The following is a 27,563-nucleotide window of genomic DNA, read 5'->3' as shown; positions in this document are numbered from 1 at the left end:
TAGCATCAGTCACATTGATTGCAGTGATATTTCTGCTGCGTGGATCTGTGAAAGAGTTTCGGAGAAACTTACATTTTATCAGTAGCTACAAATGCACAGAGGACTACTTAAAGTAGTTCTGGATTTTCATGAGCTGCAGGCTAGCTCCACCCACCCACCTTGCCTTCCAGCCAATGGTTGACAGCTGTCTACTTATTACTGTGCAAAGAGAGAGAGCTGACAATCATTGGCTGGAGGGCGGGTTGGGTGTGACTAGCTTGTAGCTCATGAATATGCAGGACTAGTTCTGTGTCTGGCTGCTACTAATAAGGTGCAGGTTTCTCCAAAACTCCTGCACAGATGCACACAGTGGACAGGCACTACATTATGGTGCTCTCAGTGTGGGGTGCAAAAAATACACAACAACCTTTTGATTGAATTAATTCTTTTATTTTTCAGTGTTCTTACCTGGAGGCTAGGAACTGTCAGATAGAAAGCAAATATTTAATTGCACTAAGAAAACTGCAGGAAGCGCTGCCGTATCTGGATGCAGAATACTCGGAAGTCATCAAACGTTTAATAGAGGATGCCTTACAGTCCGATATAAAATCGCCTCGTCAGCCGTCATCTATGCACTACAGTCCTATCAGGTAGGAGGTTTAAGTGAGCGAACAGAAGGGTCTAACGAGATGATAGAAAACGGAAGAGTCAACTTAAAGAAATACTAAAGTTGGAAATGCACGATAAAAGTAAAAAGGCAATAAATTTGCCCAAACTGTCAGTCTGCAGGATTTTCTACATTATGCTGAAACAGTCTTGTAGAAATCAACTAAAGGAAACTATGTGGTGGGGACCCTGTGTGATTGGCCCTTTTACCCATCCATAATCTTTCCCTTAATTTCTGACATTATATGAACTTATCTGGTAGTACGGCCCTGCACAACATACGGCCCGCGGGCCACCACCGGCCTGGCGGAGTATTTCTGGCGGACAGTGATAGAAAAGAGTACGATGTCAAGAGGCTAATCGCTAGCCTTTTTACATCATAGTCATGTTACAGTCCGCGGCACAATCATGTCATGCTAGCCGCTAGCAATAAAGCCTAAACTTTTCCGCTAGCAGGTAGTCTGACATGACTGTGCGGAGTAAAGAACCTTCATTGAATGACAGTCATGTGACCGGCTATGCGCTGCATAAAATGGCTAATCACATGACTGTCATTCAAGTCAGGGAAAGTCCTAAAGGCCATGGAACCTGCAGTATTTGGAGCCATGAACATATGCTTCAGTAAGTCCATTGCAGGGTAAAAGGTTATGGTATTCCGCTTGAGTTGTTTCTTAGGTCCTTAATAGAGATGAGCGAACGTACTCGGATAAGCACTACTCGTCCGAGTAATGTGCTTTATCCGAGTACCGCTGTACTCGTGCTGAAAGATTCGGGACGCTCCGCTGCTGACAGGTGAGTCGCAGCGGGGAGCGGGGCAGAGCGGGTGGGAGAGAAGGAGAGAAAGATCTCCCCTCCGTTCCTCCCCGCTCTCCCCTGCAGCTCCCCGCTCCGCAGCGCGTCCCGAATCTTTCAGCACGAGTACAGCGGTACTCGGATAAGGCACATTACTCGGACGAGTAGTGCTTATCCGAGTACATTCGCTCATCTCTAGTCCTTAACTATATTGTAAATGGAAATTGTTTTAGTTTTTTTTAAACGTTTAGTTTATTTATTACACTATAGAATAGATAGGTTTTTAGCGGCTTACTTACAAAGTGAGGCACTAAAAACCTATTTTCGCCTCCAAGAGGATTGCCAATTTTAACTTTGGCCCATACCAACTGCCAAGTTGTGTCGGCCTGTGATAGTGCATAGGCTCTATGAATTTGCCAATGTAGTCTATAGAAAACTACTAGTAATTATTAGGAAGTTATAGTACCAGTGTTTCTGGGGGCGCAATGCGCCACAGAGCTCTGCTACATGCACATCATGCACACACACAGCTGTGGTACATCGGCATGTGACAGAGATACACAGCTGTGCTACGTGACATGCGCCTGACAGATACAGTTCTGCTACATGGCATGTGCGTTACAGACGCAGCTTTGGTACATGACATGCACATGGTTCAAACACAGCTCTTCTACATTATATGCGTGTGACAGACACGGCTGTGCCACAGTACATGCACATGTTACAAACTCAGCTCTGCTACATGAAATGTGCATCATAGAAGCTGCTTTGGCACATGACATGCACCTGACAGACATGACATACGTATGGTACAAACGCAGCTCTGCTACATTATATGCGCGTGACAGACACAGCTGTGCTACATGACATGCACATGTTACAAACTGAGCTCTGCAACATGACATGCACATCACAGCAGAGATACAGCTCAGGGACATGACATGACATGCACGTGACAGATACAGCTGTGGCACAGTAGATGTGCATGTTACAAACTCAGCTCTGCTACATGACATGCGTGTCACAAACTCAGCTCTGCTACATCATATGCGCATATCAGAAACACAGCTATGCTACATGACATACATTCATGCTGACTATACACATTACACGGACAGCACATTAGACAAACAGCCATTCACAGCTCTACTATAGTTATGCTGAATGCTCACATGACACACAAAGCTCCTGGATACAGCGATGAGCCCCTGGTCCTGTGATCACTGACTCCATCCACACAGGTGATCACATGATGGTGATGTTATTACAGGTCCTGGTAGTTTCTGTTGCCTATCCAGTATACAGTTTTACCAAACTCCCAGAATGGTTCTTCCCATAGCAGTGACGTCACTGCATGTCCTTCAGCCCACAAGATCTCTGTGGTGACGATAGGTTGGTGTCTTCTGTCAAGACCGCTGATCTGTGGTGGTGGTAGGTCAGTGTCTCCTGTCAGAATCCCTGATCTGTGGTGGTGGTGGTAGGTCAGTGTCTCCTGTCAGGACCGCTGATCTGTGGTGGCCGTACATCAGTGTCTCCTGTAAGGACCACTGAACTGTGGTGGCAGTAGGTCAGTGTCTCCTGTCAGGACCGCTGAGTTGTGTCTCACATAACAGCTTAGTCATATTCTCAGTTTGTTGGGACCAGCTATGACAGCGCCTGGGGGGTGGGGCGATGACTTTGCCTGGGGTTGGGGTAATGACAGCACCAGGGGCAGAACATGAGAATCACTCACATACTAACAGACAAGTGGTCGTTAGTAGTTTGATTCTCTTAAATTCCAAATTAGCATTTGCTTGTAGATTTGTGATAAAATTCTCTTACTTTCTGAAATACCCATCTTTTTTCGTTTCTGCACCCAGTAGCCATGTTTAATGTTCTGTATTCTGTTTTCTGTGAGAAAGTAAAGCCTTACTTCTCATTCCAGTGAATATGATGATTATGGATTCATGATCATTCCAGAGTACGAAGTTGAACACTTAAAACTTCTAGCCAAAATTCAGGCATTGGAAATTCGATCAAATAAGCTGCTCACTCATGACGTTGTGGACAAACCCTTACGAATAAAATGGAACAACATGGGTGAGTTGTCCCACTCAGTGGAGCTCAAAACTCTGGTGAGATGTGGTATCCCAACAGAACATCGCAAACGTGTCTGGAAATGGCTGACTAGTCAACGGATTCGGATCTGTGACAATCATTACAAAGATCTTCTCAGAAAGTGTGAGAATGCTCAACATCCAGCCAGTCAGCAGATAGAACTTGACATACATCGCACTTTGACCAATAATAAGAACTTTAGCAACCCTACCTCGGAGTTTATTCAGAAGCTAAGAAGGGTGCTATTGGCATTCTCATGGCAAAACCCCACTATTGGCTATTGTCAAGGACTGAACAGGTAAAAAAGCTAAAGGTTGTATGCAAAACTCGGATTCGATAAAGGTTATTACAATTGACTGCTTGGATGCTCCTTGCATGATGAGAAACTAGAAAAATGCTCATTTTAGTCGTCTACCATATTTTAAAAAATTCTTTGTATTTTTTCTTATGTAGGTTAGCAGCCTTGGCGCTTTTAGTTCTGGAGGACGAGGAGAGTGCATTTTACTGTTTAGTTGATGTTGTTGAGAATATAATGCCAGCAGAATACTACAGCAATAATCTAGCAGGATCACAGGTAAGACTTTTTATTTGAAAATGTTATTTTTTTTTTCTTTTAAATGCCAAAACTGATGTATTTTATAAACACAGCTTTGAGTTGGAAAGCCAAACTTTGGGACTTCCTATCTTCCCATACTGTAACTTCTGTATAGTAATTAGATTTTGTAAGCAATTTACTGTAAAATCTCGTCATGTTCATTGGGGACACAGCTTTGACCTTGGGTATATAGCACCTGCTGACTGGAGGCGGACACTAAGCAGACTAACGAGTTGGCCCCTCTCGCTTGCTATATACCCTCTGTGGGTACTCAGCTAATCAGTTTTGTACGCAAGCAGTAGGAGCGTCCCAGTGGGGCTTGTTACGAAATGGTAGTGCTTAAAATAATTTTAGGAGGGCTCAGTGCGACCCTAGACTAACAAAAAGAGAACCCTTATCGGGTGAGTTCCTTACAAAATCTAGTTTTCTCATCTATCATTGGGGGAGACAGCTTTAACCTTTGGATGTTCAAGAGCAGTGGGAAAATATAAGAAGCCGCATGTGTAAAGAAGCGCAATCGGCTCTTTAACTGCGATTTTAGCATTAATGGGTTCCTAGGCATCCATTATGTTCAGAGACGGAGCATTAAGGGGTCTGAGAAAACCGACTAATCCCCTCCGCCCAATGGAAAAGGCAGCTGTCCAGCAGCTTCCAACAAGGCACCCATTTTCTGAGAAATATGTGCCGTAACACAGCCTGAACATATGATATCTCTGGCATGGTAACCCTGCATTGCTGTGAAGCCGAGCCAGTGCAAAGAACCCTCTTCGGGAGCCCAAGGATCCACTAGTGTCTTCGGGAACACCAGCAGAGACTTGGGGGACTGAAGAATGACACTGGAGAAAGGTAAATTTGTAAATTATGACTGAGCCCACTTGTGACCGGCTTGTCCCATAGGACTAGATTTCATCAACGTAGTTCAAGATACCACACGCAGTGAGGTAACATGCAACCAGATCATAATGACCTGCTTTTGATGACAAAGAACTTCCGCCCGATAGAGCCTCCCGCTTAGAAGAGAGACGAGTAGACAGCACCATTAGAAAAGGGCGAATGAAACTTAAAAGAGCTGAGAGTCCTCTAGCAGGAGACCTAGTTGAACGTCAGGGTCCATACTGTAAACGCACGCCTAGGCAGGTTGTCATAGTGACAGCACCTCTGTTGAAGGGTTAGTAGGAAGCACCCCAGGGAATGCATTGGAGCTACTGCTACCAGAGAGAATGGCAGATGGAGACACACTGCTCAAAAATACCATTAGTATCAGCCTTCTGAGACTGACAATGGCCACGGCCTTCACCTTCTGCATGAAGCCCACAGACCATGAAGAAACCTAAGAAAAAAGGTGTCTAAGTTGCCAAGCCAGGGTGGCTATCTACCAAGATGTCACTGCCACCGCATGACTCCCACCGGGCACCATAAACGTGGCATAAATGCCAAATTACCTTTGGATGCGAGTCTCGCTGGTCCCTTTGTAGAACTCTCCAGAATCGAGAGGGCGAGCACTAAGAATTGAAATCCGTATTAGTGTATACCGTTTCACGGTCTCCTGCAAGCAATCGTGCAGCAGGAAATGGTGTAGGAGGATCGCAGCATGCTACTAATTCTCTGACTAAATGCTTTGTCTCCAGGACTGCATTCTTACCTGCGTAGGAAGGCTACGTGGAGAAATACTGTAGGAGCGAAGTCATAGACCACTCTGACTACAGAGTACTCCTAATGGCAACAGCCCAGACATCTCTAATAGGAGAATATGAGGCCTGTTCTGCCGCCAAAACCTAGGGTCAGTGGCAGACTCTGCCTAGACAGGACCACTCCTGCATCCCCAACGACATGTGACCCACGTCTGTATGGACATCACTGACTGAGCTAGCAGCACAGTCTTCCTAGAAAGAAACCAATGTTAGTTTGGTTCCGAGACTGCCTGGAAAAGGATTGGTCCCATAGTGGTTCAGCATGTAGGAGCCGACTGGAGGGGAGCTAGTAGATGGATCTACCGCCCCAGGCCCCTTATCGGAGGACGAATCCCCCCCCCCCCCCCCTCCTTCCGGCTTACCATTTATACCTAGATAAAACAAGACAAGATATTTTGACTGACTGGACGTCTATCCCATATAGCGTCCAGAGCGCACATAATATGCAGCTCTGGGCAGCCCCAGCCCGCGTCTCATCCTGTAAGTGGGGAAAGCACTAAAGCTGCCCACTAGGACACTGCAGACGGGCCACCATAGGAAAGCTAGCTGTCAGGTAAGGCACCCCCGTTCTGGAGTGGAGAAAAGGAGCAAGGTGTATGTGGACCTTCTGTGCACAGTACTCCTTCCATATTGAAGGAACTACAGTTGTCAGCAAGCCCGGAGTACTGCTGATAACCAGTCTGAACATGGCTGGATGCAGTCTTGTACTGCATTGAGAGCACACGAGGCACGTTTCTTGCCTGTCGTCCTGGTGCAGTGACTGAGGAGCAGGTTATGGCCTAGGAGACAGCGGGGTAGAGATTGGCCTTGTCACGGTGGCTCTAGCATCTCCCACCCAGAGGGTAACCGGTGACCTGTCCAAGAGCCAAGGGCAGGTTAATAAAGGGCAACCCAAGTGATGGATTACCTTCCGTCCTCTTTTGTCTAGTGACACCACTGTTTCTTCCACAGTGGGTGATTCCTGGATAGTGGAGTAAATCCTCTCCTGTGTAGCTTCTGTGGGGGGATTCCTGGGTGATGGAGTAAATCCACACACACGCGGGTACAATTTAAGACACAACCCCCGGAAACGGACAGGCGTCTGGTCGTTTTACTTTACTTGAAGAACAGAGCAATTCAGTAGCTTCTTAGAAAATGATGTGACCGGGAGGACTCACGGGACGACAGGAGAAACCACAGGCCCAGTTATCTGTAGGTCCTTGCCTGGCATAATCTCTTTGTCTGTCTCTGCGCCTGTCTGCGCCTATCTTCTTTCCGCCAAAGTAAAATGGCTCCCCAGCTCCAACAGAACTCTCCTCCACCATCGCCTGCCCTTGCATGAGGAGGGGATGCAGACTGCTTGGTAGAACAAAGGGGGGCTCTATGGCTGGTGGGTCACATGCAGGAGTACCAGGACGTGCTGACTTTTCTTCTGAGGGGACCGGGCAGACAACAGAACGTTAATTCCACTCTGTTCGCTTGCCTCGGTTGGGTTAACAGGGAGAGTCCTGCCTCCCCATTAGCCCTGGTCCATCCGGAAAAGGAAAAATTAGCCCGAAACCGTCCACCTCCTACAGACCCTAAGCTAAAACTGATTAGCTGAGTGCCTGCAGAGGGTATATAGCAAGTGGGAGGGGCCAACTTGTTAGTCTGCTTAGTGTCTGCCTCCAGTCAGCAGATGCTATATACCCAAGGTCTAAACTGTGACCCTCAGTGATACAGTTGAGAAAACACATTTTATGTATTAATATTTTATGTTTTTATCATTAAGCTAAAGTTGTTACATTTCTTCAACCTAAAACTGACGTTCACTCTTCATTGTTATTTATAAGTCATCATTAACCCCTTCCCCATGTGTACTCTATATAAGCGGCACACGTTGGATGTCATTGTATGGAGCAAGCTTAAAGGAGATGTCCCGAGGCAGCAAGTGGGGTTATACACTTCTGTATGGCCATAATAATGCACTTTGTAATATACATTGTGCATTAATTATGAGCCATACAGAAGTTATAAAAAGGTTTTTACTTACCTGCTCCGTTGCTAGCGTCCTCGTCTCCATGGTGCCGACTAATTTTTGGCCTCCGATGGCCAAATTAGCCGCGCTTGCGCAGTCCGGGTCTTCTGCTGTTCTCTATGGGGCTCCGTGTAGCTCCGTGTAGCTCCGCCCCGTCACGTGCCGATTCCAGCCAATTAGGAGGCTGGAATCGGCAGTGGACCGCACAGAAGAGCTGCGGTCCACGAAGATAGAGGATCCCGGCGGCCATCTTCAGCGGTAAGTATTGAAGTCACCGGACCGCCGGGATTCAGGTAAGCGCTGTGCGGGTGGTTTTTTTAACCCCTGCATCGGGGTTGTCTCGCGCCGAACGGGGGGGGGGTTTAAAAAAAAAAAAAAAAACCGTTTCGGCGCGGGACATCTCCTTTAACCCCTTAGTGACGGAGCTTTTTTGCTTTTTTCCATTTTCGTTTTTTTTTCCTCCCTTTCAAAAAATTGTAACTCCTTCATTTATCTATCAGCGTCGCTGTCTGGGGGTTGTTTTTTGCGGGACGAGTTGTATTTTTCAATGGTACTATTTATTGTACCATATGATGTATTGAGAAACTTTTAAAAAATTCTAAGCGGGGAGTAATGGAAAAGAAAAACGACATTCCACCATGTTTCGGTGTGTCCTGTTTCTACGGCGCACTAACTGCAACAAAAATGACCCGATAACTTTATTCTATGGGTCGGTACGATTACTACAATACCAAATCTAGTTTGTTTTTTTGCTGTACTACTTGTATTTTTTTTTAAAGATATTTAATTTTTTTAAATTATTTTCTGTGCACAATAACTTTTTTATTTTTCTGTTGACATAGTTGTGTCAGGGCTCATTTTGTGCCATATGTCCTGTTTCAGTTGGTACCATTTTCACATACAATTGACTTTTTGATCCCTTTTTATTACATTTTTTTCTCGGAGATAGGATGACCAGAAAAGTGCATTTCGGGCGTTCTTCTTTTTTTTTTTTCCGACCATGTTCACTTTGCGGGGTAAATAATCATTACTTTGATTGATCGTACTTTTACGGACGCAGTGGTACCAAACACGTATTTTTGGTTTATTATTTAGATTTTTTTATTGCAAATATGGCAAAAGGGTTGTTTTTTTTAACTTTTATTACTTTTTTAAAAAATAATTACTAAAGCTTTATTAATCTTATTTTTACACTTTCTTTTAGTCCTCCTAGAGGACTACAACCAGCGATGCTTTGATGGCTCCTGCAGTATGACGTAATGCTATAGCATTACGTCATACTGTTTTTTTTTTATAGACAATCTATCAAGCCACCCCACAGGGATGGCTTGATAGGCAATCTGCTAAGGCAGCCCTGGGGCCTTTCAGAAGGCCCCCGGCTGCCATGACACCTGCACGGCTCCCCATCCCACCACAGGGGGGCCGTACGGGACCACCGAACTTCGTTCGGGGGATTTAAATGCCTCTGTCTAAAGGGTTAATAGCCGCGATCGGCCGAACGACTGATTGAGGCTATTTTCTGCGGGTGTCAGCTGTAATAAACAGCTGACGCCCGCGCTGTATGGAGGGAGATAGCGTCCGTCACTAAGGGGTTAAGAGCTGAGCCCACTGCGCACATGGTGCATGTTGGCTCTGTTTGTCGGCTGACACTCAGTTGCAATAGCCACGATCGGTGTTAACTCCAATTGTGGCTGTTAGCCATTTAAATGTTTCTGTCAATTCTGACAGCGGCCTGTAAGTGTCCTGCTCTTGATTGATCAGTCGCAGATGGCCCCCATGTGATGAGTGCCACCCGGATTTCATGGCAGCCTGAGGCCCTCTGAAGGCCCCAAGGGCTGCAATTTGTGTCTGTCTATTACGACAATAGTACACGGCTTGTCAAAATGCAGTGCAATACTACAGCATTGCATTATACTGTATAGATGATCAAATGATCGCAAGTACAAGTTTGTTATTATGAAGGGATGTTAGTGGGCCGCACCTTGAACAGCATAGCAGCGTTTGCTGATGTACTGTTATTGACGTCCTCCAGGCAAACCTTTCCCAAAATTTTACAAGATCTACAAAAACTGGGGCCATTGAATGGGTATACGCAAAAACTTTCCAAATATGAGCTGCTGATGTTGAATGGGCCATCCAAACCATGAACATCGTCACTCCCAATAAATTTTAAAAATCAATAAACTATTTAGGCATAGAGATCACTGGATTAAATGCAGGGCTATATCCAGCTAGTATACTATGTAATATTAAGGCCGCCTGCACACGAGCGGGTTGGATCCGGCAGTGAGAATTCTCGCCGCGGGACCCGACCCGAGAGCCTGCAGGGACGAGCGCGTACTCACCCGCGCCTGGCGGCCCCAGCTCTTTCATGTGCCGGCTGCCGCGCAGCCGGCGCATGCGCAGACCGGAGCCGGCGGCCGGGTGAGTGCGTGCCCCGCACAAAAATAGGACATGCCGTGGTTTGTTTGCCGCGCAAAATCTCGGCCGTCTGCATAGGAGTGCGTATTGTAATGCACTCCTATGCAAACTTTCAGTGGCGGAAATCCTGCGGGAAATCCCGCGGCGGGATTTCCGCCCGTGTGCAGGCGGCCTAACCCTTTTTAAATTTTTTTTAATTTTTGTTTTTTCTGACTCACTTTTCCAAAACTCGTAACTTTTATTTATCCATCGACATAGCTGTCTGAGGGCCTGTTCTTTGCAGGGCAAGTTGAAATAGAAATAGAAAAATAATGTAATTTTGCCATCTTTATGGACAGGGGAAGGGTGTCTGTTGTGTACACACTGCAGCAAAAATGACAGATTTATGTTATAGATCCATACAATTTATGACCATGCCAAATTTATAGTGTTTTTTTTATGTGGTATTTTTTCCTGTACTAAAAAAAAAAAATCTTTTATTACCTGTATAGTTGTGTGTGGGCTAATTTTTTTTCAGTATGTACTAATATTTTTTTTGTTGAAGACGGGGTGACGAAAAAAGATAAAATTGTATATTTTCTCTGACATTTCCCGTGCAGAATAAATAATATATTACTTTGATAGACCGGACTTTTACGGATAAAGCAATACCAGAAATGTGTCGTTTTTTTATAATTATAAATATGCAAAAACAGTGTTTTAATAGAAAAAATAAAAGGTAATAAAGTTTAATTAATAACTTTTTTTTATACTCCTTTTAAAATTTCTTGGATCACTTGGACTTGTGATCATTATACGACTTTTTGACAGGCAGTCTATCAAGATGTGCCACATGTATGTCTTGGTAGACAATCTATCACAGCAGCCCTGAGGGCCTTTAGAAGACTCCAGGCCGCCATGGCAACCAAATGGAACCTCATGATCTCATTGTGGGTCCCCCGAACACCAATCAAGGGTTTTAAATGCTACTGTCAGAATGGACAGTGGCATCTATTTTTCTACTATAACTTGTTTTGGGGATGAGATGTTTTCTTGAATGCTTGTTGTACATATTCGTATGTTCTACGCTCCTAGTTTGATGTTAAGCAGTAACTGCTATTTATATGGTATTCCATAAAATAACTTTTATTTTCTAGGTAGATCAAAGAGTCTTCAAAGATTTCTTTTCAGAAAAACTTCCCCGCTTGAGCACGCACTTCGAACAATACAAAATTGATCTATCGCTTATAACTTTCAACTGGCTCCTTGTGGTATTTATTGACAGCCTGGTGAGCGATATTCTCCTACGGCTCTGGGATGCGTTCTTGTATGAAGGGACAAAGGTAGGTATATTCTTTATAGTTGGAATTTCGGCACAAGCATAGAAGGGAATTACATACAGATGCTTACACTCCTCAGCCTTCTTGAATGATCATGCAACCCCCACTGACGTCAACAGTTGTCGCTTGGTTTTTTCCCCCTCTATACGTCTTAAGGCCCATTTACACGCAATGATTATCGTTCAAACAAGTGAAAGTGAGTGATTATCATTATGTGTAAATGCGAAGCCATTGTGCACTATTCGTTCACTTGTGTATCGCTGAGTTTCAGCCTGCATAAAAATAGTCGTTAATTCATTCGCTTGTCGTTAGAAAGACTGAATGACTACAGTTTAAACCTAACGACTTAAGAGGAGTGGTGATTGTTTGCCCAACTAATCAAAATGATTCATGCTGCAGAGGACAATGGATATTTCTTTGCACTAAATAACCCCCCCCCTCCCCTAGAGATTTTTTACATATATACACGCCCACCTAAGCAAACAACATATACTGTGTTTACATCTAAACACTACCAAACCCCTCAGCTAACAAGCAAAATGCTGAGGATTTCAAACGATTATCTTTACAGGTAAGCGCTTAGCATTTGAATGCAAAAAGTCATTTGAGTCATTCGTATGTTCAAACGACAATCATTGCGTGTAAATGGGCCAACAGTCTCCCTCTAGTTATGGCTGTAAGTAATTTAAATACATAAAACAAAATGTCAGTGACACTAAACCCATTACTAACAGACTTCCCAAGATCACCACAAATTACACCGCTACACTCTGATTGGTACTCTTGTGTATGGGCTGTGGTGACCAAGCCTAGACCTTAGAGGGGGAGACAGCAGTGAAACAAGATGGTAATAAATGGTGGCTCTGCTGCTCCTCTATGAAGGTAATACGCGGCCTGGCTCAGCTGCACACAGTGGTAAAATCAGGCAGTTCTTATAAGCTGCTACCCGTGGAGTCGGGTAGAGTAAGATGTTAGTCTGTTGCGATGCCAGCCTAGTCATGGGTAGGGACCCGTTTCAGACAGAAATAATAAATATAAAAAGTGGATAACTCAAAAATAATGGTGGTAGTAGTCCTTGTCCCTGGAGTATTACGTGTAGTACCTCAGTGCAGTGTATTGATGATGGGAAGACACTTCAGGAAACAGACGGTAGCTGATGAAAATGGTTCAACCTTAGATTTGCAGGAAGAGAGGGTATTTGACTTCATATTTACATTTACTTGCAGTAACTGAATCACATTGACTTGAGATATTTGACAACTTGGCATTGCATTAGTAGACATGGCATTCAAACATTTTCTCAGGGGAGAGGGGAGCTGTGGCAACAGATGGGAGAAACACACCTCAAGCTTTCATCCCTGGCTTTGACTAATGTTTTGCAGACAAATTACTGACTTGTTGACTTGTTCCTTTCCTGTACTCCTCTTTTCTGTCTTTCTTCTCTCTTTCTCTCCTCTGCTAAAACTCCAACACCACTCTTCTTGTTAGGTACTCACACTTCCTCTATGGCTGAGCTCCAGGACTAGACTGCCTAACCACATGCAAATGCTAGTTTTTATACCTCTCCACTAACCTATCCTTGACTAAAGGAAATTCTCTCTACCCAATCCCAGGACTAGCTAGAGGTGATTGCAGAATGTAACCTAACCTGCTCTGTGATTTGTCAAAGTCATTCACAAGTTAGCTAGAGAAAAAAAAAAGTACCACACCTGATTGTGTTTGCCTTTTTGGCTGCTGCATCACATTGTAGACTCATGTTCAGTCTATGATGTATTAGTATACCCAAGTCTTTTTCACATGTGCTGCTGCTTAGCCCAATTCCTCTGTTCAAGCTTTTCAAGATCTTTTTGAATAATCTTCCTCAAGAACTTGCATATTTGCTGTTTAATAATTTGTTCAAAGATCTTTCCGAGCATAGAAGTCAGGCTCACAGGCCTGTAGTTTCCTGGATCCAACTTTTTTCCTTTTTTTGAAGATGGGGACAACATTTGCCCTCTTCCAATATTCTGGGACTTCTCCCATTCTCCAGGAATTTTCAAAGATTATCACGAATGGTTCAGCAATTGCCTCCGCTGCTTCCTTAAGTATCCTAGGATGTAATTCATCTGGACCTTCAGATTGGATTCATTTAAATTAGCTAAGTGTTCCCTCACCATCTTTTGGCTTACAGATAGCCTGCATTCTTTTATTCCCCCAATAGCACAGGAAAGATCAGTTGATGCTCTATCTACTTTCTGAGCGAAAACTGATGCAAATTAGGAATTTAAAAGTTCAGCCTTCTCAACCTCATTCCTAACCAATTCACCATTTTCACCTTGTAAGCATCTAATAGCATCTTTGACTTTGGGTCAACCCCCCAAAATCCTTTTTCACTGCTTTTGGCCTCTGATGCAAGCCTCAATTCATTTTTAGCTTTAGCTTTTCTGACACTTGCCCTACAGTTTCTGCAGACACCTTTATATTCTTCTTTAGATATCCCCCCCCCCCTCTTTCCATTTGATAAAAATATTTTTCTTTCTTTAACGTGTGTAAGTTCTGTGTTCATCCATCCTGGTCTCTTTAAATGCTTCCCATTCTTCCTTCTTTTAGGGATTGTTAACGATTGTGCTTTGAGAATCTCATTTCGCAATATTTCCCAACCTTCTTTCCCATAGTCTCCCAACATTTCTGTCCTTAAGAACATGCAGCCATTGATTCTTCCTATCCTCTCTCTGAGTTCATTAAAATCTACCTTTCTGAAATCCAACCTTGAGGTCTGAGTTTCCTCAGGTCTTCCTCCTCTTTTTATCCAAAATTCAAGGATGACATGATCACTGCCTCCTAAGGTCCCAGCCACTTTTAAAGCCCATTTAGACACAATGATTATCGCCCAAAATTTGCTCAAAGCCATATTTTGAGTGATAATTGTGTTTAACTGGGCGGCCATCGTGCACTATTCATTCTTCATTGACTTTTAGCAAACTAAAAGTCAGCAATGAGCCTCATCAGCGCTGCATGCTGAGTTCTCAGCAAGATACCAGCTGGTATCATTCTTTCAGCTGGTATCCCACACGGAGCTCTCAGCGATCGCTCCGAGAACAAGGCAGTTCCTTCTGTTCTCTGCACTATCAGCTCAGCAGGATACTAGCTGAAAGCTCTGAAAACAAAGCAGCTTATTGCATATACAAAGCAGCTGCTGTTCTTGGGACTGTCAGTGGTACCCCGCTCCACCTGCATTTAACTATTAAGTACCAAATTAGCTACTTAAAAGTTTATGCAAAATTGGTCGCTCAAAACTGTCACTCAAGCTGTCGTGGGCCTTTACTGTAAATAGGCCTTTACTTCCTCAACCATTCCCTCCCTGTTGGTAAGAATTAGGTCCAAGATAGCAGATCCCCTTGTTTTCTCTTCTACCTTTTGGAAGATAAAGTTGTCAGCAAGAGTGGATAAGAATTTGTTGGATCCATTAGTTTTACCTCAGAGAGATTCCCAACAAATGTCTGGATAGTTAAAATCTCCCATAATCACTATGTCATGCTGTCTTGAGAGCTTGGCCATCTGATGTAGAAAGAGTTCATCCATATCTTCTGCTTGTCTAGATGGCGCATAGTAAATGCCTACATTGGTGTACTTTCTGTTGTTCTCTCCTTGTATTCTTACCCAAACAGTTCCTACAGAATGACCATGCTCTGAAGCTTGAATCTCTGTGGAGATGAATGTTTTCCCAACATACAACGCAATGCTTCCTCCCCTTTTTTTAAGGTCTGTTTCTTATAAATAAGTTATATCCTTCAAGCCTTGTATTCCAATCATGTGTATCACTCCACCAAGTTTCCGTGATGCCTATGACATTATATTTCTCTTCCTGTGTTAGGAGCTCCAATTCTCCTTGTTTGTTTCTCATGCTCTGTGCATTTGTGTAGAAACATTTTAGTTTGTGATCGGTGTCTCTTGCTTCTCTACTTTCCTTCTGAATTTTTTGTCTTTGTTCTTTCTTTCCACTTCTAATAGCAAGGTTCTCAAATGTATTAATTAGCTGTATATTTTTATCTGGCCTTTCACTTCCCTTCTCATATTGTTCTAGTTTAAAGCTCTCCTAATGAGAGAAGCAAGGCGCCCACCAAATATACGCTTACCTGTTTTTTGTAAGGTTCAACCCGTCTCTAGCAAGCAGTCCATCATATAGGTAATTCACTTCATGGTCTAGAAATTCAAAACGACACAGCCAGTCGTTCACCTCTAGAATCCTGTTCCATCTCCTTATTCCATGGCCATCCATTGGGAGGATGGATGAGAAGACCACCTGTGCTCCTAGTTCCTTCACCTTCTTTCCAAGGTCTTCAAAGTCTCTGCAGATAGCTGCAAGGTCCTTTTTTGCAGGGTAATTTCTTCCTACATGTATTGGTAGGAATGTGTGGTGTTTTGTAGGACTGAAGAGTCTTGACAGCCTATCAGACACATCTGCATATAAAGGTGAAAGCCCTCACTGACGGACTGACTGACTTGAATGACTAGCCACTAATTTACTAACTTCCCAATGTCATACAAGCATGAAATTTGGCAGGAGCATTCTTTAGGTCCTAAATAGGAGAAGTAAAGGGGTCACAACACGAAAATTCAATGCTAAGTGCAAAAGTATTGGCACCCCTGTGCAATGTACCAAATCTAATTCTCTAACTTCCCAATATTATACAAACATTAAATTTGGGATGATCATTCTTTAGGTCCTTAATACAAAAATTAAAGGGGTCACAACTCGATTATTCAATGCTAAGTGCAAAAGTATTAGTACCCCTATGTAATGTAACTTCTTGGTGTCATACAAACATGAAATTTGGCACGACCATTCTTCAAGTCTTAAAAAGGGAAAAGTAAGGAGGTTACAACTTAAAAATTCAATGTTAAGTGCAAAAGTATTGGCACACCTATGTAGTGTACCTAATCTAATTCTCTAACTTCCTGGTGTCATGCAAACATGAAATTTGGCAGAACCATTCTTTAGGTCCTTAATAGGAAAAGTAGAGTGGTCACAATTCGATTATTCAATGCTAAGTGCAAAAGTAAGTGCACCCCTGTGTAATTAACTCCTCGGTGTCGTACAAGTGTGAAATTTGGCACGAGCATTCTTTAGGTCCTAAATGAGGAGGGTGGGAGGGGTGGCACATTCTGCAGAGGGACATCCGTACATGCAGTTTGAGAAGAATCTAACGCTCCTCTATGTGTATACATATTTTATTCCTCAGTTACTCTAAAGTAACCTTCACTTCATAACATTTTCTGCGCAAACAACGTGTAAACACCTGTATCAAATTAACTCGGGTGGGGCTGGGTATATCAGCTAGTCTTTGATATGTGCACTTGGAAGACAGCACACGTCTTGTGAGGTGTCAGGTCTGCAGACAGCGGCCTCTGTTCCTCTCGATAGGGAATCCCCCACAACCACTATTCTCCTTTTTCTTCTTCACAACAGCAATTTTTCTCCATTCAAGAGGACTCTGTGTGCTGACTACACAGTTCTTTGTTGGTAGAGTCATTTCTTGCTGTACTTCTTTTTCCTCTGCTCTGTTCTTTGTGGGTAGAGTCATTGCTTGCTCTACCTCTTTCTGCTTCTGCTCAAGGACCTGGTACTGGTTCCCGAGCAGTATGGATGCTGGCTGACTCCTGATCCTCCTGCTTCTTTGAGTCACATGCTTCAATTCCTCTGCTTCTGCAGGTACACTGGGCATTTCTTTTCCTTCAACATTTTGAAGACTTTCTTCTGCTCTGTCAAGAAAATCCTCTTCACCTTCTTTAATCAGCTTCAATGTGGCTATTCTCTCCTGAAGACTTTGCACCTTTTCCTCCAGTAGAGACACAAGCTTGCATTTCTGCAGGTGAAGTTTGGCCTTCCTCTGGTAGGTCATTTTTATAGCATAAATATTATATAAACTGGGGTTTAATATGCACTTATGAAATAGACAGGTACTTTATAGACCAATCTAGTATATGTATAAATGCACATCTACTCATTAGATCTAAAAAACGGATGTTGCTAAGAAAAAGAGAGGGAACAAAATAACTTTTTAAAAAGTCTTTCAGTGCATTATAGGATACATTAAATGATAAGATATTGAAAACTACAACTCATCCTGCAAAAAACAATTCCTCAAACGGGTATATCGATGGAAAAATAAAAGTTATAATTTTTTGAACGCAAGGAGGAGAAAGGAAAAAAAAACAAAATTGCCCTTGTCCTCAAGGGGTTGAATAATCACTCCTACCAACATCCCAGAACAAAATGTCTCAAAAGACTGAAAGGAGCAGATATAGGACCAGCAATTTTTGAAGAAATTATCCCTTACTAGAATCCTTCACTGTGTAACTGCTTATTCATTCATGTTGACACTGTTCCTCATTTCACTGAGGGAACATCTGGCAAATATCACTTCAGGCTGTATAGGATAGCAATATGAGTTAGTCTGATTTTAGGGCCACTCCATCCTTTATACGATCCATTTCATCCTTAAATGGTGCACTCGCCCTGACAAGAGCAACCCAATAGTATCTGGCCCTATAAACCCCTGTTGGGCCCTACAATTGACAAAAGTCAAATTTAGAAGAGCAAACTATTTTATTAAGCATTCCGAAATCGTTTTATACACTACTCGATTTATTTTGTTGTATTAAGAAGTTTCTAAGGAGCCACAAAGTGTTTCTGCAACTGATGGTTGTGGATTACTCAGAGGAAAAACCCTGTCAGAAAACTTATAAAGAAGCAAGGTGCATGAGGGAATGACAAGGTGTATGCCATCCTACACACGTATGGCATCCTCATAAAGGGCAATTGTTGGCAAATCTTTTTATGGCCACTTTTTGACCTCATTCAGGGTCCCTTGAACCCCATTACATGAGATTAAATTATTTCTTGAGCATAGTGTACTATTTGAACACATATATCTTGAACTCCCACAAAGCATGCCCCTTATGTTTAGTTAACTGATCATCGGCGTGTTTCCTGGGTCACATAGTAACAGCGCAAGCTGCATAGTTGAATTACTGCAACATATCTTGGCACTAATCACCTCATGTCTCACGACACTCATAAGTGTTACACGGCACGGAATGGTGATACCCGTACAATCACTCCTACCATAGCCGTACCTGTGATGTCACAGCATTCTCAATGTGCCTCTGTCATGGTTGGGGTTTTATTCATCATGCTCGGATCTGAAGGGTCACCATGGAGACCGAATACACAATGCATATTCCGAAGTGTGTACATATCTTTTCAGTCAAATTGTTGCTACCTGTAATGTTATAACTTCAAATATAAATTAATCAAGAGATGTATTATAAATATAAACTGCCCAAATGTAAAAGTATGAAAGTGTGATCACTACAGTAACTGTTAATAGTCCAAAACGTAGGTATTATATGACAACATCAGTTACTCATCGTACATAATCTAATCAGAAATACATGCCTCCACTAACAAAACTGGGGTCATTCACTTTAGAAAAAAAAACGTCTGAGGGGCGACCTAATAACTATGTATAATATATCAGGGAACAATACAGATCTCTCCCATCATCTATTTATACACAAGACTGTAACAAGGGGGCGCTCTAAAACACCTGAACCTGCACAAATCCTCAAACAAAGGGGTATTAAAAGGGTTGTACCGAGATCTAGTATTTATCCCTTGCCCACACCAGAGGGGATTACTTGATGATCGGTGGAGGTCCAACGAATCCTAAGAACGGGGGCTCCTGAAAGCTATCACATGAATGGAGTAGAGGTGGCACAATCACTTTGCCACATCGTTCATTTACATGACACCACCATAGATTGTCAAGCACTCAGCAATTTCCAGCTCTGTCTTTGAAATGAATGGAGTGTCCTCCAATCCATTTTGGAAGGCCTATCTTGACTCCCGTTTTTAGGATCAGTTGGTGTCCAAGCGATTGGACCCTCACCAATCATACCCTGTTTCCCCGAAAATAAGACAGTGTCTTATATAATTTTTGCTCCCAAATATGCGCTACGTCTTATTTTCAGGGGGTGTCTTATTTTTCAATGAAAAAGAATTCACATTTATTGTTTAACAAAAAAATGAACATTTATTATATACCTCACAGTACCGTAGTTGTCACCACAAACCACTATAGCTAGATAAACTGTAAAAACAAAGCAAAAATTACTCAATGACCGTCATGTCATCATTTTCTGGCACATCATCATAAACATCTGAACCCGGAATCTCCTGCTGAATTTCTTGACACTCCATTACTTGTAAAATCTCTCATGCCTAGCAACTGCAGTGTCTTTAAACGAGCACTTGTCAAGGTAGCCTGCTCGTGGTGCATTTGCAATGCAACTGTCAGTGATTTTCTCCCATGAATTCTTCACCCAAGTAACGACCTCTCAAATCTGTCTGTGGCCGCTAATCCCTCAATTGGCCAGCTTTGTGGGCGAAATATCTCAGAAATCTCATCCACATGGGACAGCGAATCTGTCATGGCAAAGCTGTGAGAAGCCAGCGTTGTGGTGCGGATTCACTGGCCACAGAAAAGCGTGCAGCCAGGTTGCTTCAAAACCCACGGCTAAGTGCCGTGGGTTTTGAAGCAGCGCTTTCCCAGCGGAAATCTCGCGGTTTATCGCTGTGGCCAAACCGCGAGATTTCTGCTGGAAATACGCTCTGTGAGAACCCAGCCTTAAGAATCACACACAGGTTGCCTGACACACAGAGCCATAAAAAAATAAGGGCTATAAAGTAACGTACCTGTCTGCAGACTTTAATTACCGGTACTGTATCACCGACAGAAGGTTCTGTACCACTTGTAATCAGGGATGGTATTGCTGCTTCCGGCCACCAGGGGGAGCTCATCACAGCAGAAGTGTACAGCAGAAACAGAATGTACAGTATGGCATTTTCTGGCCAGCAGGGGGAGCTCAGGACAGCACATTCGTACAGCACAGCAGGGACAGGATAACGGCGGCAGGAGAAGGGGTAACGGCAGACTGTCTGCAGATCTACCGATACATCTGGCGATAGGAGACAATGGGGATGTCAGCAGGGGACGGGCCTCTTGACATGCCTGCACATTTACAAGCGATGGTCGCGGAAGGGAACATCGGGATTGGTGGCAGGTGACTGACTGACTCTAAAAAGAATCACAGCTGCATGCTCTGGTGTTCTGTTTGGCAGGCATGCTTACATACAAACACACTTTACTATGCCTTACTTTCGGGGGGGGGGGTGCCTTATATTTGGGACTTCTGCAAATGTCTTACTATGTCTTACTTTCAGGGGGTGCCCTATTTTCGGGGAAACACGGTAGTTATCCGTGAGATGGGGAATAACATTAAATCTTTGTACAACGCCTTTTAAAGCGTCACAGCTCTTTAACTATGACAAGTAATACATCTCTTTGTACGGTTGCAGTGTAACTTTTTTCAACCACACCTTCATCTCTCCTGATCTCGGAGATTGGACTCTTTGAGGGGGAAGAGAAGGAAACCTTTGTGCCTCATCATTCCATCATTGTGAATAAGAGTCTAAACAATAACTCAAGCTTCACTTTACTATTTCAAGTCTTAAATCTTTGTTCTCTTTGCAGGTTATCTTTCGTTATGCACTTGCAATATTTAAATACAACGAAGAAGAGATTTTAAAACTGACTGAAGAAACCGAAATCTACCAGTACCTTTCGTTTTTCACTAAGACCATTTGTGATGGCAGGTAAATAATTACACTGGACAATTACTACTTGTATTGTAACTTCTATCAGAGCATTATTAGGGTAGCTTTGTGACTCTGATTTTGAAAATGGCATTGGTTTTGCTAGATTGGCTTTAATTTTTTTTAGACCATTATTACACTGTTTCCCTGGAAATAAGACATAGCACAATTTTCCAGACTTTTTGAGGATGCAAAATGATTTTTCAGGCTTTTTGAGGATGCTTAAATTATATAAGCCCTACTCCAAAATTAAGCCCTGCTAACAGTTAATTAAAAAGTCAATTCAAATAGTGTCCAGGCAGCTATACGTGGAAAAAAGTTAAACCTTTTTGAACAAAAATTAATATAAGACACTGTCTTATTTTTGGGGAAACACGGTACTCCATTCAAAAATGCAAAAAGTACCAATATATTGGTCAGGCAAAATCGGGGGTGGGTTGGCTGGCTGATTTTAGCCTGTAAGGTAAGCAGACAGCACTGGCCCATGAGTAGTGGCCCACTCTACTCGAACGGCCCATTCAGACGGGTGATGTATAGATTTTTTTCCCCCCATCCAAGTGCACTCGGACCGGTTATATCCAATTAGGCTATTCACTAAGTCAGCACGTTCTATTCACCCTTTCTACCTGCGCATATCGGACAGTGAGAAGACAAACCAAACCCTGCTGCATACTTCAGCAGCTACAGGCCGTTTTTCGTTCTGGCTTGAGTTTGGTTCAGTTTAATCAGATTTGCGTTGCTTTAGATAACAAGCTGTTGGGTCTCATTGAAGTCAATGGGATCATTATTAGAGATGAGCGAGCATACTCGCTAAGGACAATTGCTCAATTGAGCATTGTCCTTAGCGAGTATCTCCCCGCTCAGGATAAAAGGTTCGGCTGCTGGCACAGGTGACAGGTGAGTTGCGGCAGTCAGCAGGGGGGAACGACGGGGGGAGAGAGAGATCTCCCCTCCGTTCCTCCCCGCTCTCCCCCGCAGCTCCCCGGCAGCCAAATCTTTGCGCCCGAGCGGGCAGGTACTCGCTAAGGGCAATGCTCGATCAAGCAATTGCCCTTAGCAAGTATACTCGCTCATCTCTAATCATTATACAGTATACTTTCATTATGATCTGTTAAAAACGAATTCATCATGGATCTGTGAGAAGCAAAAGCTCTAACACCAGTGTGAGCACAGCCTTATGCTGATTTCAGCATGTAATTTAGTGCATCAGTTTTGGCAATAGCTGGTCCTAAAATAGTATGTCACTATTATAATAAATGTAGGAAGAAATTGTAAAACACCAAAGTTTAAAGTGCCCAATATAGTTTTTTATAGTTTTACAACTCAATACTGGCTTCACAGATGAGACTTTTAAAGGAAACCTCCAATAAAAATACTTTACAAAACAATGTTACTAAGTCCAAAACTGTTTTCATAGAGGCCACTAGAGCAATCACAAGGTTGACATTTCCTCTTTTCTATAGCTAAGGGTGCTTTTACACTGAACAATTCTCTTTTGCATGAGCGAAGAAGCCAGTGATGTCATCAGTAGCTCGCCTGCTCTTGTGCAGTCTGTGTAGACAGGCAGAGTCATTGTTGACTCCTTCAACAAGAGTCTTTCAGTATCGTTCAGTGTTTCAGATTTGCTATGTGAAATGCTGAACGAGCCAACGAAGATTTTTATGCCTGCGTAAAATGAACGATTAGCGAGAAGTGTCTGATTCTCATTCATTGTTCAGCCGCTGGCTCACATTTAAACTGTACAATTATCGTTCACTTTCACTCATTTGAATGATAATTGTTCCATCTGAAAGCACCCTTTGTCAGCTTTACTCTATAGTCTGGGTAAGGTTGTGCAGAGTCACCTCATTATTATTATTAGTGTGTGAGCGATTTAATGACAGCAGTACTGTACTGTAGAAGTCCTAAGTATGGCAGACCAACACTATACAAGTATATGCACTCAGGTAAGGTTTTGCATACATTTACTAATGTCGCACCCTGGTCATTAGGAGAGGGGATTTCTGGACACAGAAATCTATATTTCTCTTTCAATTGACTACCAGGGCTTCCAGCGATCAGCTGTAATCTTTTTGAGTTGGAATCCATCAACAAATGTTCAGTCTCCCTGCAGCGCCTCCTCTGAAGGGCTGATGGCACACGTTTGTACACACCACCAACACACAATAAATAAATTAAATTATTTATAATATATAATGTATGTGTTGGTGTGTATAAACGTGTAGCAATCCATATTGCCCCCTCCAATATCACCCCAGTAATAAAGATGACATTTGAAGGGAGTCTGTCACTTTTAGCCAGATGAGCTAGGCTGAAAATAGTTGCCCCACTGAGTCCGGAGATGTGAGTGTTATATTTACTTTCCCTGTCATTCCCCTGGTGTCCGTGTTGTAAGCCAATGCTCAATGCATTGAGTGGCGTGCTAAGTAGTCCGCCTGTTCTAATTTTAAAATGGGCGGACTACGTATTGAGCGGTGGCTTCCAGCACTGACACTGGCCGAATGACATCCCCGGACTGAGTGGGTCACCTACTTTCAGCCCGTAAGCTTAGCTCATAGGGCTAAAGGTAGGTGACAGTCTCTTTTAATATAGTAAATGTTTCTTACTGGAGTGATATTGGAGGGGAAATATAGTTTTTTTTGTTTGTTTGTTTAGTTTCAAAAGCTTTTATTTAATTTTTATATAGCTTTATACATTGATAAGCTGGATAATCCCCCTCGCAGGGGGATCTTCAAAAATAACAGTCATATAACTGCCTGCATTTGTAAAACAACCCTTCAAACCAATTAACATGAAACGTAACAATAGGTTTTCCACTCATTATTATGGTGGAACTGTTATAAGTTAACATTCCCGATAGCGCCGTCTGATGTGTCTTAAGGAAATTTCTTCTATGATGTCATAAGTCCTGGCATATTTGGGATAAAAGTATGGCTTTTTTTCATGTATTTTTCATTGCGTAACCCATGCCAGTTACGATAATCTTTCTTTAAACTGCTTTAAGCAAGATGTGTATTCTAACTTCACCTTCTCAGGAAATTAATGAATATTGCATTTAATGACATGAATCCTTTCCCGATGAAGCTTGTGAGGAATCGCCGTGCTGTACATATGGAGAAATTCAAAGTAGAACTTGTTGAACTAGAAAATCTAAAACGGGAGTATATGAAGAGTAAACAGGACCTCCGCAGTCCAGGCAATGACATGGGAGTTAGTGACGACGACGAAGATACATGAACATGTGCGTTGCTCCCGGAAGCATTCCTTTGGTGCTGTGTGTCAATCTGCTGAACCACTTCATGAATCATCCTGTTAAAGATCGCTTTATAGCAAGCTTGTTTTGTATTTGAAATCTGTTTTATTGAAGGTTTTCAGAAAAAGCATTAAATGCAAACACAATAGCATGAACAAATACAAAATAAGTCAGCAAAGATCTACCCTTTTATAGAAGGTATACAAAGATTCTGAGCTGTCAAACTGTCCGCCTGAAGGTTCCCCATGACTTAAATGCAAAGAGCAAAGGCTTCTTAGGATAGGGGATAACTTGTTTGGTTGGTGGGGGTCTCCACACTGAGACCCCTGCCAATCTTAAGATTGGGGGTCCCATGTTCCTTGTTGTCGTTACTGCACCCCCCTGCAGTGAGGAGGGGACTGAATAAAGATGTTCACACAGATGCACTAGCGCTCCATTCACTTTCAGTGGGACTTCAGAGATACCCAAGAAGCACCTGTTTGGGTATTTCCGTCAGCCCCACTGGAATGGGGCTGATGGAAGTGAAATGTAGCACTGACCATGCATGCTTGCTCAGCCTGCGCTCCCGTCATGCTGATGTCACTGTGGGAGAAGAAACAACCCCTGCAGTTGCAGGCAACACGGAAGTCCCACTTGGGAGATCAGTGGAGGTCTCGGTCGTGAGAAATCTTGAAATCTTGGGACTACACCTTTAATTCTATTTTGGGGATATGAAAAGAAAACAGAAATGTCACCATTGTTTTTTGGATTTTGTTTTTATGATGTTCATTCTGCAATAAAATTTAAAAAAAACATGATGACCTTATTCTCTGGATCTGCAGCATTTTTGTGTTATGACTTTTGCTCAAAAACACTTAAAAAAATAAAATTAAATAGTTTCCCTGTAGCCACATTATAATAGAGCCACCATAAACTGTCTGCCAAAGTATACCCTGCCGTCCCCTCAGCTGAAGGCCTGGTCCTCGGTTGCTGCACATGGATTTTTTACCTTTTCCTTTGCATTTTTATGGCATGTTCTTCGCCCTCAACAGAGACAAACCCCAAAAGTGTGGTAGCTGAATTGCTAGAGCTGATGCTTTGTGGTCCTAGGGCATGTTCCACCTAGAGTTGCAGGTTCAACTATGACGAAGAGCAACCTCCATCTGTAGTATGTCCATTCTCAAATGTATCAATAAGGGAAAATTCACTATACTGCGGCATTCCATCCCAGGGCTCCATCTGAATCACCAAAGACTATTTCTAGACAGAACCTCCAACAGAACTGTAGATATTAAAGAGTTATTTTTGGTGGATAGAGTATTTTAGTCAACTACAGAATTCTGTTTTCAAGAAGTAAATGGAAAACCTAAAGTGGAGACAATTTTGGACTCTATTTAACTAATTGAAATCTATGTTTCCAGCGAGAGTTCTGTCGGAATCTTGTTTTTGGTGATTCACACAGCAGATAGTAAAATGGAGTGTGATCCCACATTTATATGGGGCGCAGTCAGACTCTGTGCCTAGGGCACCTTCACCTGTAAATCCAGCCATGCAACAATGCCGGGGTAAACCTACACCTCCATAAAAAGGTGTATGTGCAGATTTAAAGCCCCTAACTGACCACCATACGAAGGTATATTGACGGTCACTAAGGGCTTAAAGCATGTGAGATTGTGCAAACTTGCTGTTGAGCCTCTGCAGCTGAGTATTCAGGTCTATCCCTCAGAAATCCAGGAAAACAAGATATCCCAGATTAGCTAGGAATACGAGAAAAATATCAGGAAGGACAGATATATTGCGAGCTAGTGGAGCAGACTGACTGAGCAATGATTGAAAGTCAGTAAATCATGTAGGATAGGGGAGGTAGAAAAAAGGCAATTTATAAGAGTGCAATTGTTTGTATGCCAACTAGGATAGCTGACTGTCACTGGTTTGTGCTTGTAGAGTTTGGATGGGGGTACGGAAGATTCAGCCGTAATGTGCCTAATGTCCCAAAGCAGAAAATGGGAAGCATTCATTCCTGTATAGAACGCAGAATTGTAGAACAAGCTTGTAAGTGGGCCAGGCCTATGAAATACAGGCTGTTTCCTGATAATGCAGGTCGAAGGCTGTACAATGGGGGGTTTCGAGAATGAAATTGTAGAGGAGTGAGATCTGTGAGCAGGGCTAACCAAAGAAGGAAGAGTAATGGAGTTGAGAGAGACTCTAGAATAGGTGTGTCAGACTCCCTTCCACCGAGAGTCACAGCAGCTTTATGGATGCTTTTCAAAGGGCTAATTATTGTAAGACTGTATAGTGTAGCTTGTTCGCAAGAGCGTATTTGCATAGCTTATTATGCGTTCAATTTTTGCGCATGTAATACGCAGTAAATAGAACTAATTGAGTTCAATGGGTTCGTTCACACGAGCGTATTTTTTTTCATACGATGTGCAATTTGCGTGAAAAATACGCAGCATGACCTATTTTAGTACATATCTGGCACTGCAATAGACCATTAAAATGAATGAGTTTGTGCAAATGTGCAGTGACTATGCAGGAAAGGGGTGCATTCCACACCCCTGAGAATGGGAATAAAACAAGTTGTAAGTTACCTTGTTAGATTATGGTGTTTGTCAATCTTTCCTGGACAATTTAGACATTTTTTAACAAACTGATTAGGAAATCAAATATTGTTTTTAAAAATGAATTATAATAGCAACATTTTTTATGTAGATTGTTACAATCCTAACAGGGCAGTCCTCAAGGCACCCCAACAGGTCATGTTTTCAGGATATCCTATAGTAAGAACACCTGTGACAATGTCTGAGGCACCGACAATAATTACATCACCTGTGCAACACCGAGGAAATCCTGAAAACATGACCTGTTGGGGTCCCTGAGGACTGGAGTCGGGAAACACTGTAATAGGGTCATGTAGCTACTGAATGATAATGTACAAAGAATGTACTGTAGGGCAGATCTACAACCTTTGTCAAAAAAGGTTGTCGTTTTGCTGCAAAACTCGGCATGCAGTTCCATCTCAGGCAGAGCGGTAAATGATGAGAGTTGTGGTGATTAGATGAACGGTCTTGTCAC

General features: G+C 42.8%; 1 protein-coding gene across 5 annotated transcripts in view; it reads left to right on the top strand.

The window, feature by feature from the left end:
* Window positions 1–25,314, top strand: part of TBC1D2 (TBC1 domain family member 2) — a 46,950-nt gene extending 21,636 nt beyond the window's left edge. For 4 of the 5 annotated variants that reach the window (XM_066574212.1, XM_066574214.1, XM_066574213.1 and 1 more), the window contains exons 9-14: window positions 439–629; window positions 3,362–3,832; window positions 3,988–4,108; window positions 11,374–11,559; window positions 21,135–21,256; window positions 24,292–25,314. In XM_066574212.1, coding sequence (XP_066430309.1) covers window positions 439–629; window positions 3,362–3,832; window positions 3,988–4,108; window positions 11,374–11,559; window positions 21,135–21,256; window positions 24,292–24,493 — 1,293 coding nt within the window. In that variant the 3' untranslated portion in view covers window positions 24,494–25,314. The remainder of the gene's footprint in view (window positions 1–438; window positions 630–3,361; window positions 3,833–3,987; window positions 4,109–11,373; window positions 11,560–21,134; window positions 21,257–24,291) is intronic. The other variant, XM_066574215.1, reaches the window with a different exon arrangement.
* Window positions 25,315–27,563: the final 2,249 nt, after the last annotated feature.

This window comes from Eleutherodactylus coqui, chromosome 7, assembly GCF_035609145.1.
Source record: "Eleutherodactylus coqui strain aEleCoq1 chromosome 7, aEleCoq1.hap1, whole genome shotgun sequence".
NCBI lineage: Eukaryota > Metazoa > Chordata > Amphibia > Anura > Eleutherodactylidae > Eleutherodactylus > Eleutherodactylus coqui.
The sequence above is the reverse complement of the archived record's forward strand: the minus strand, read 5'-3'. Positions and strand labels throughout refer to the sequence as shown.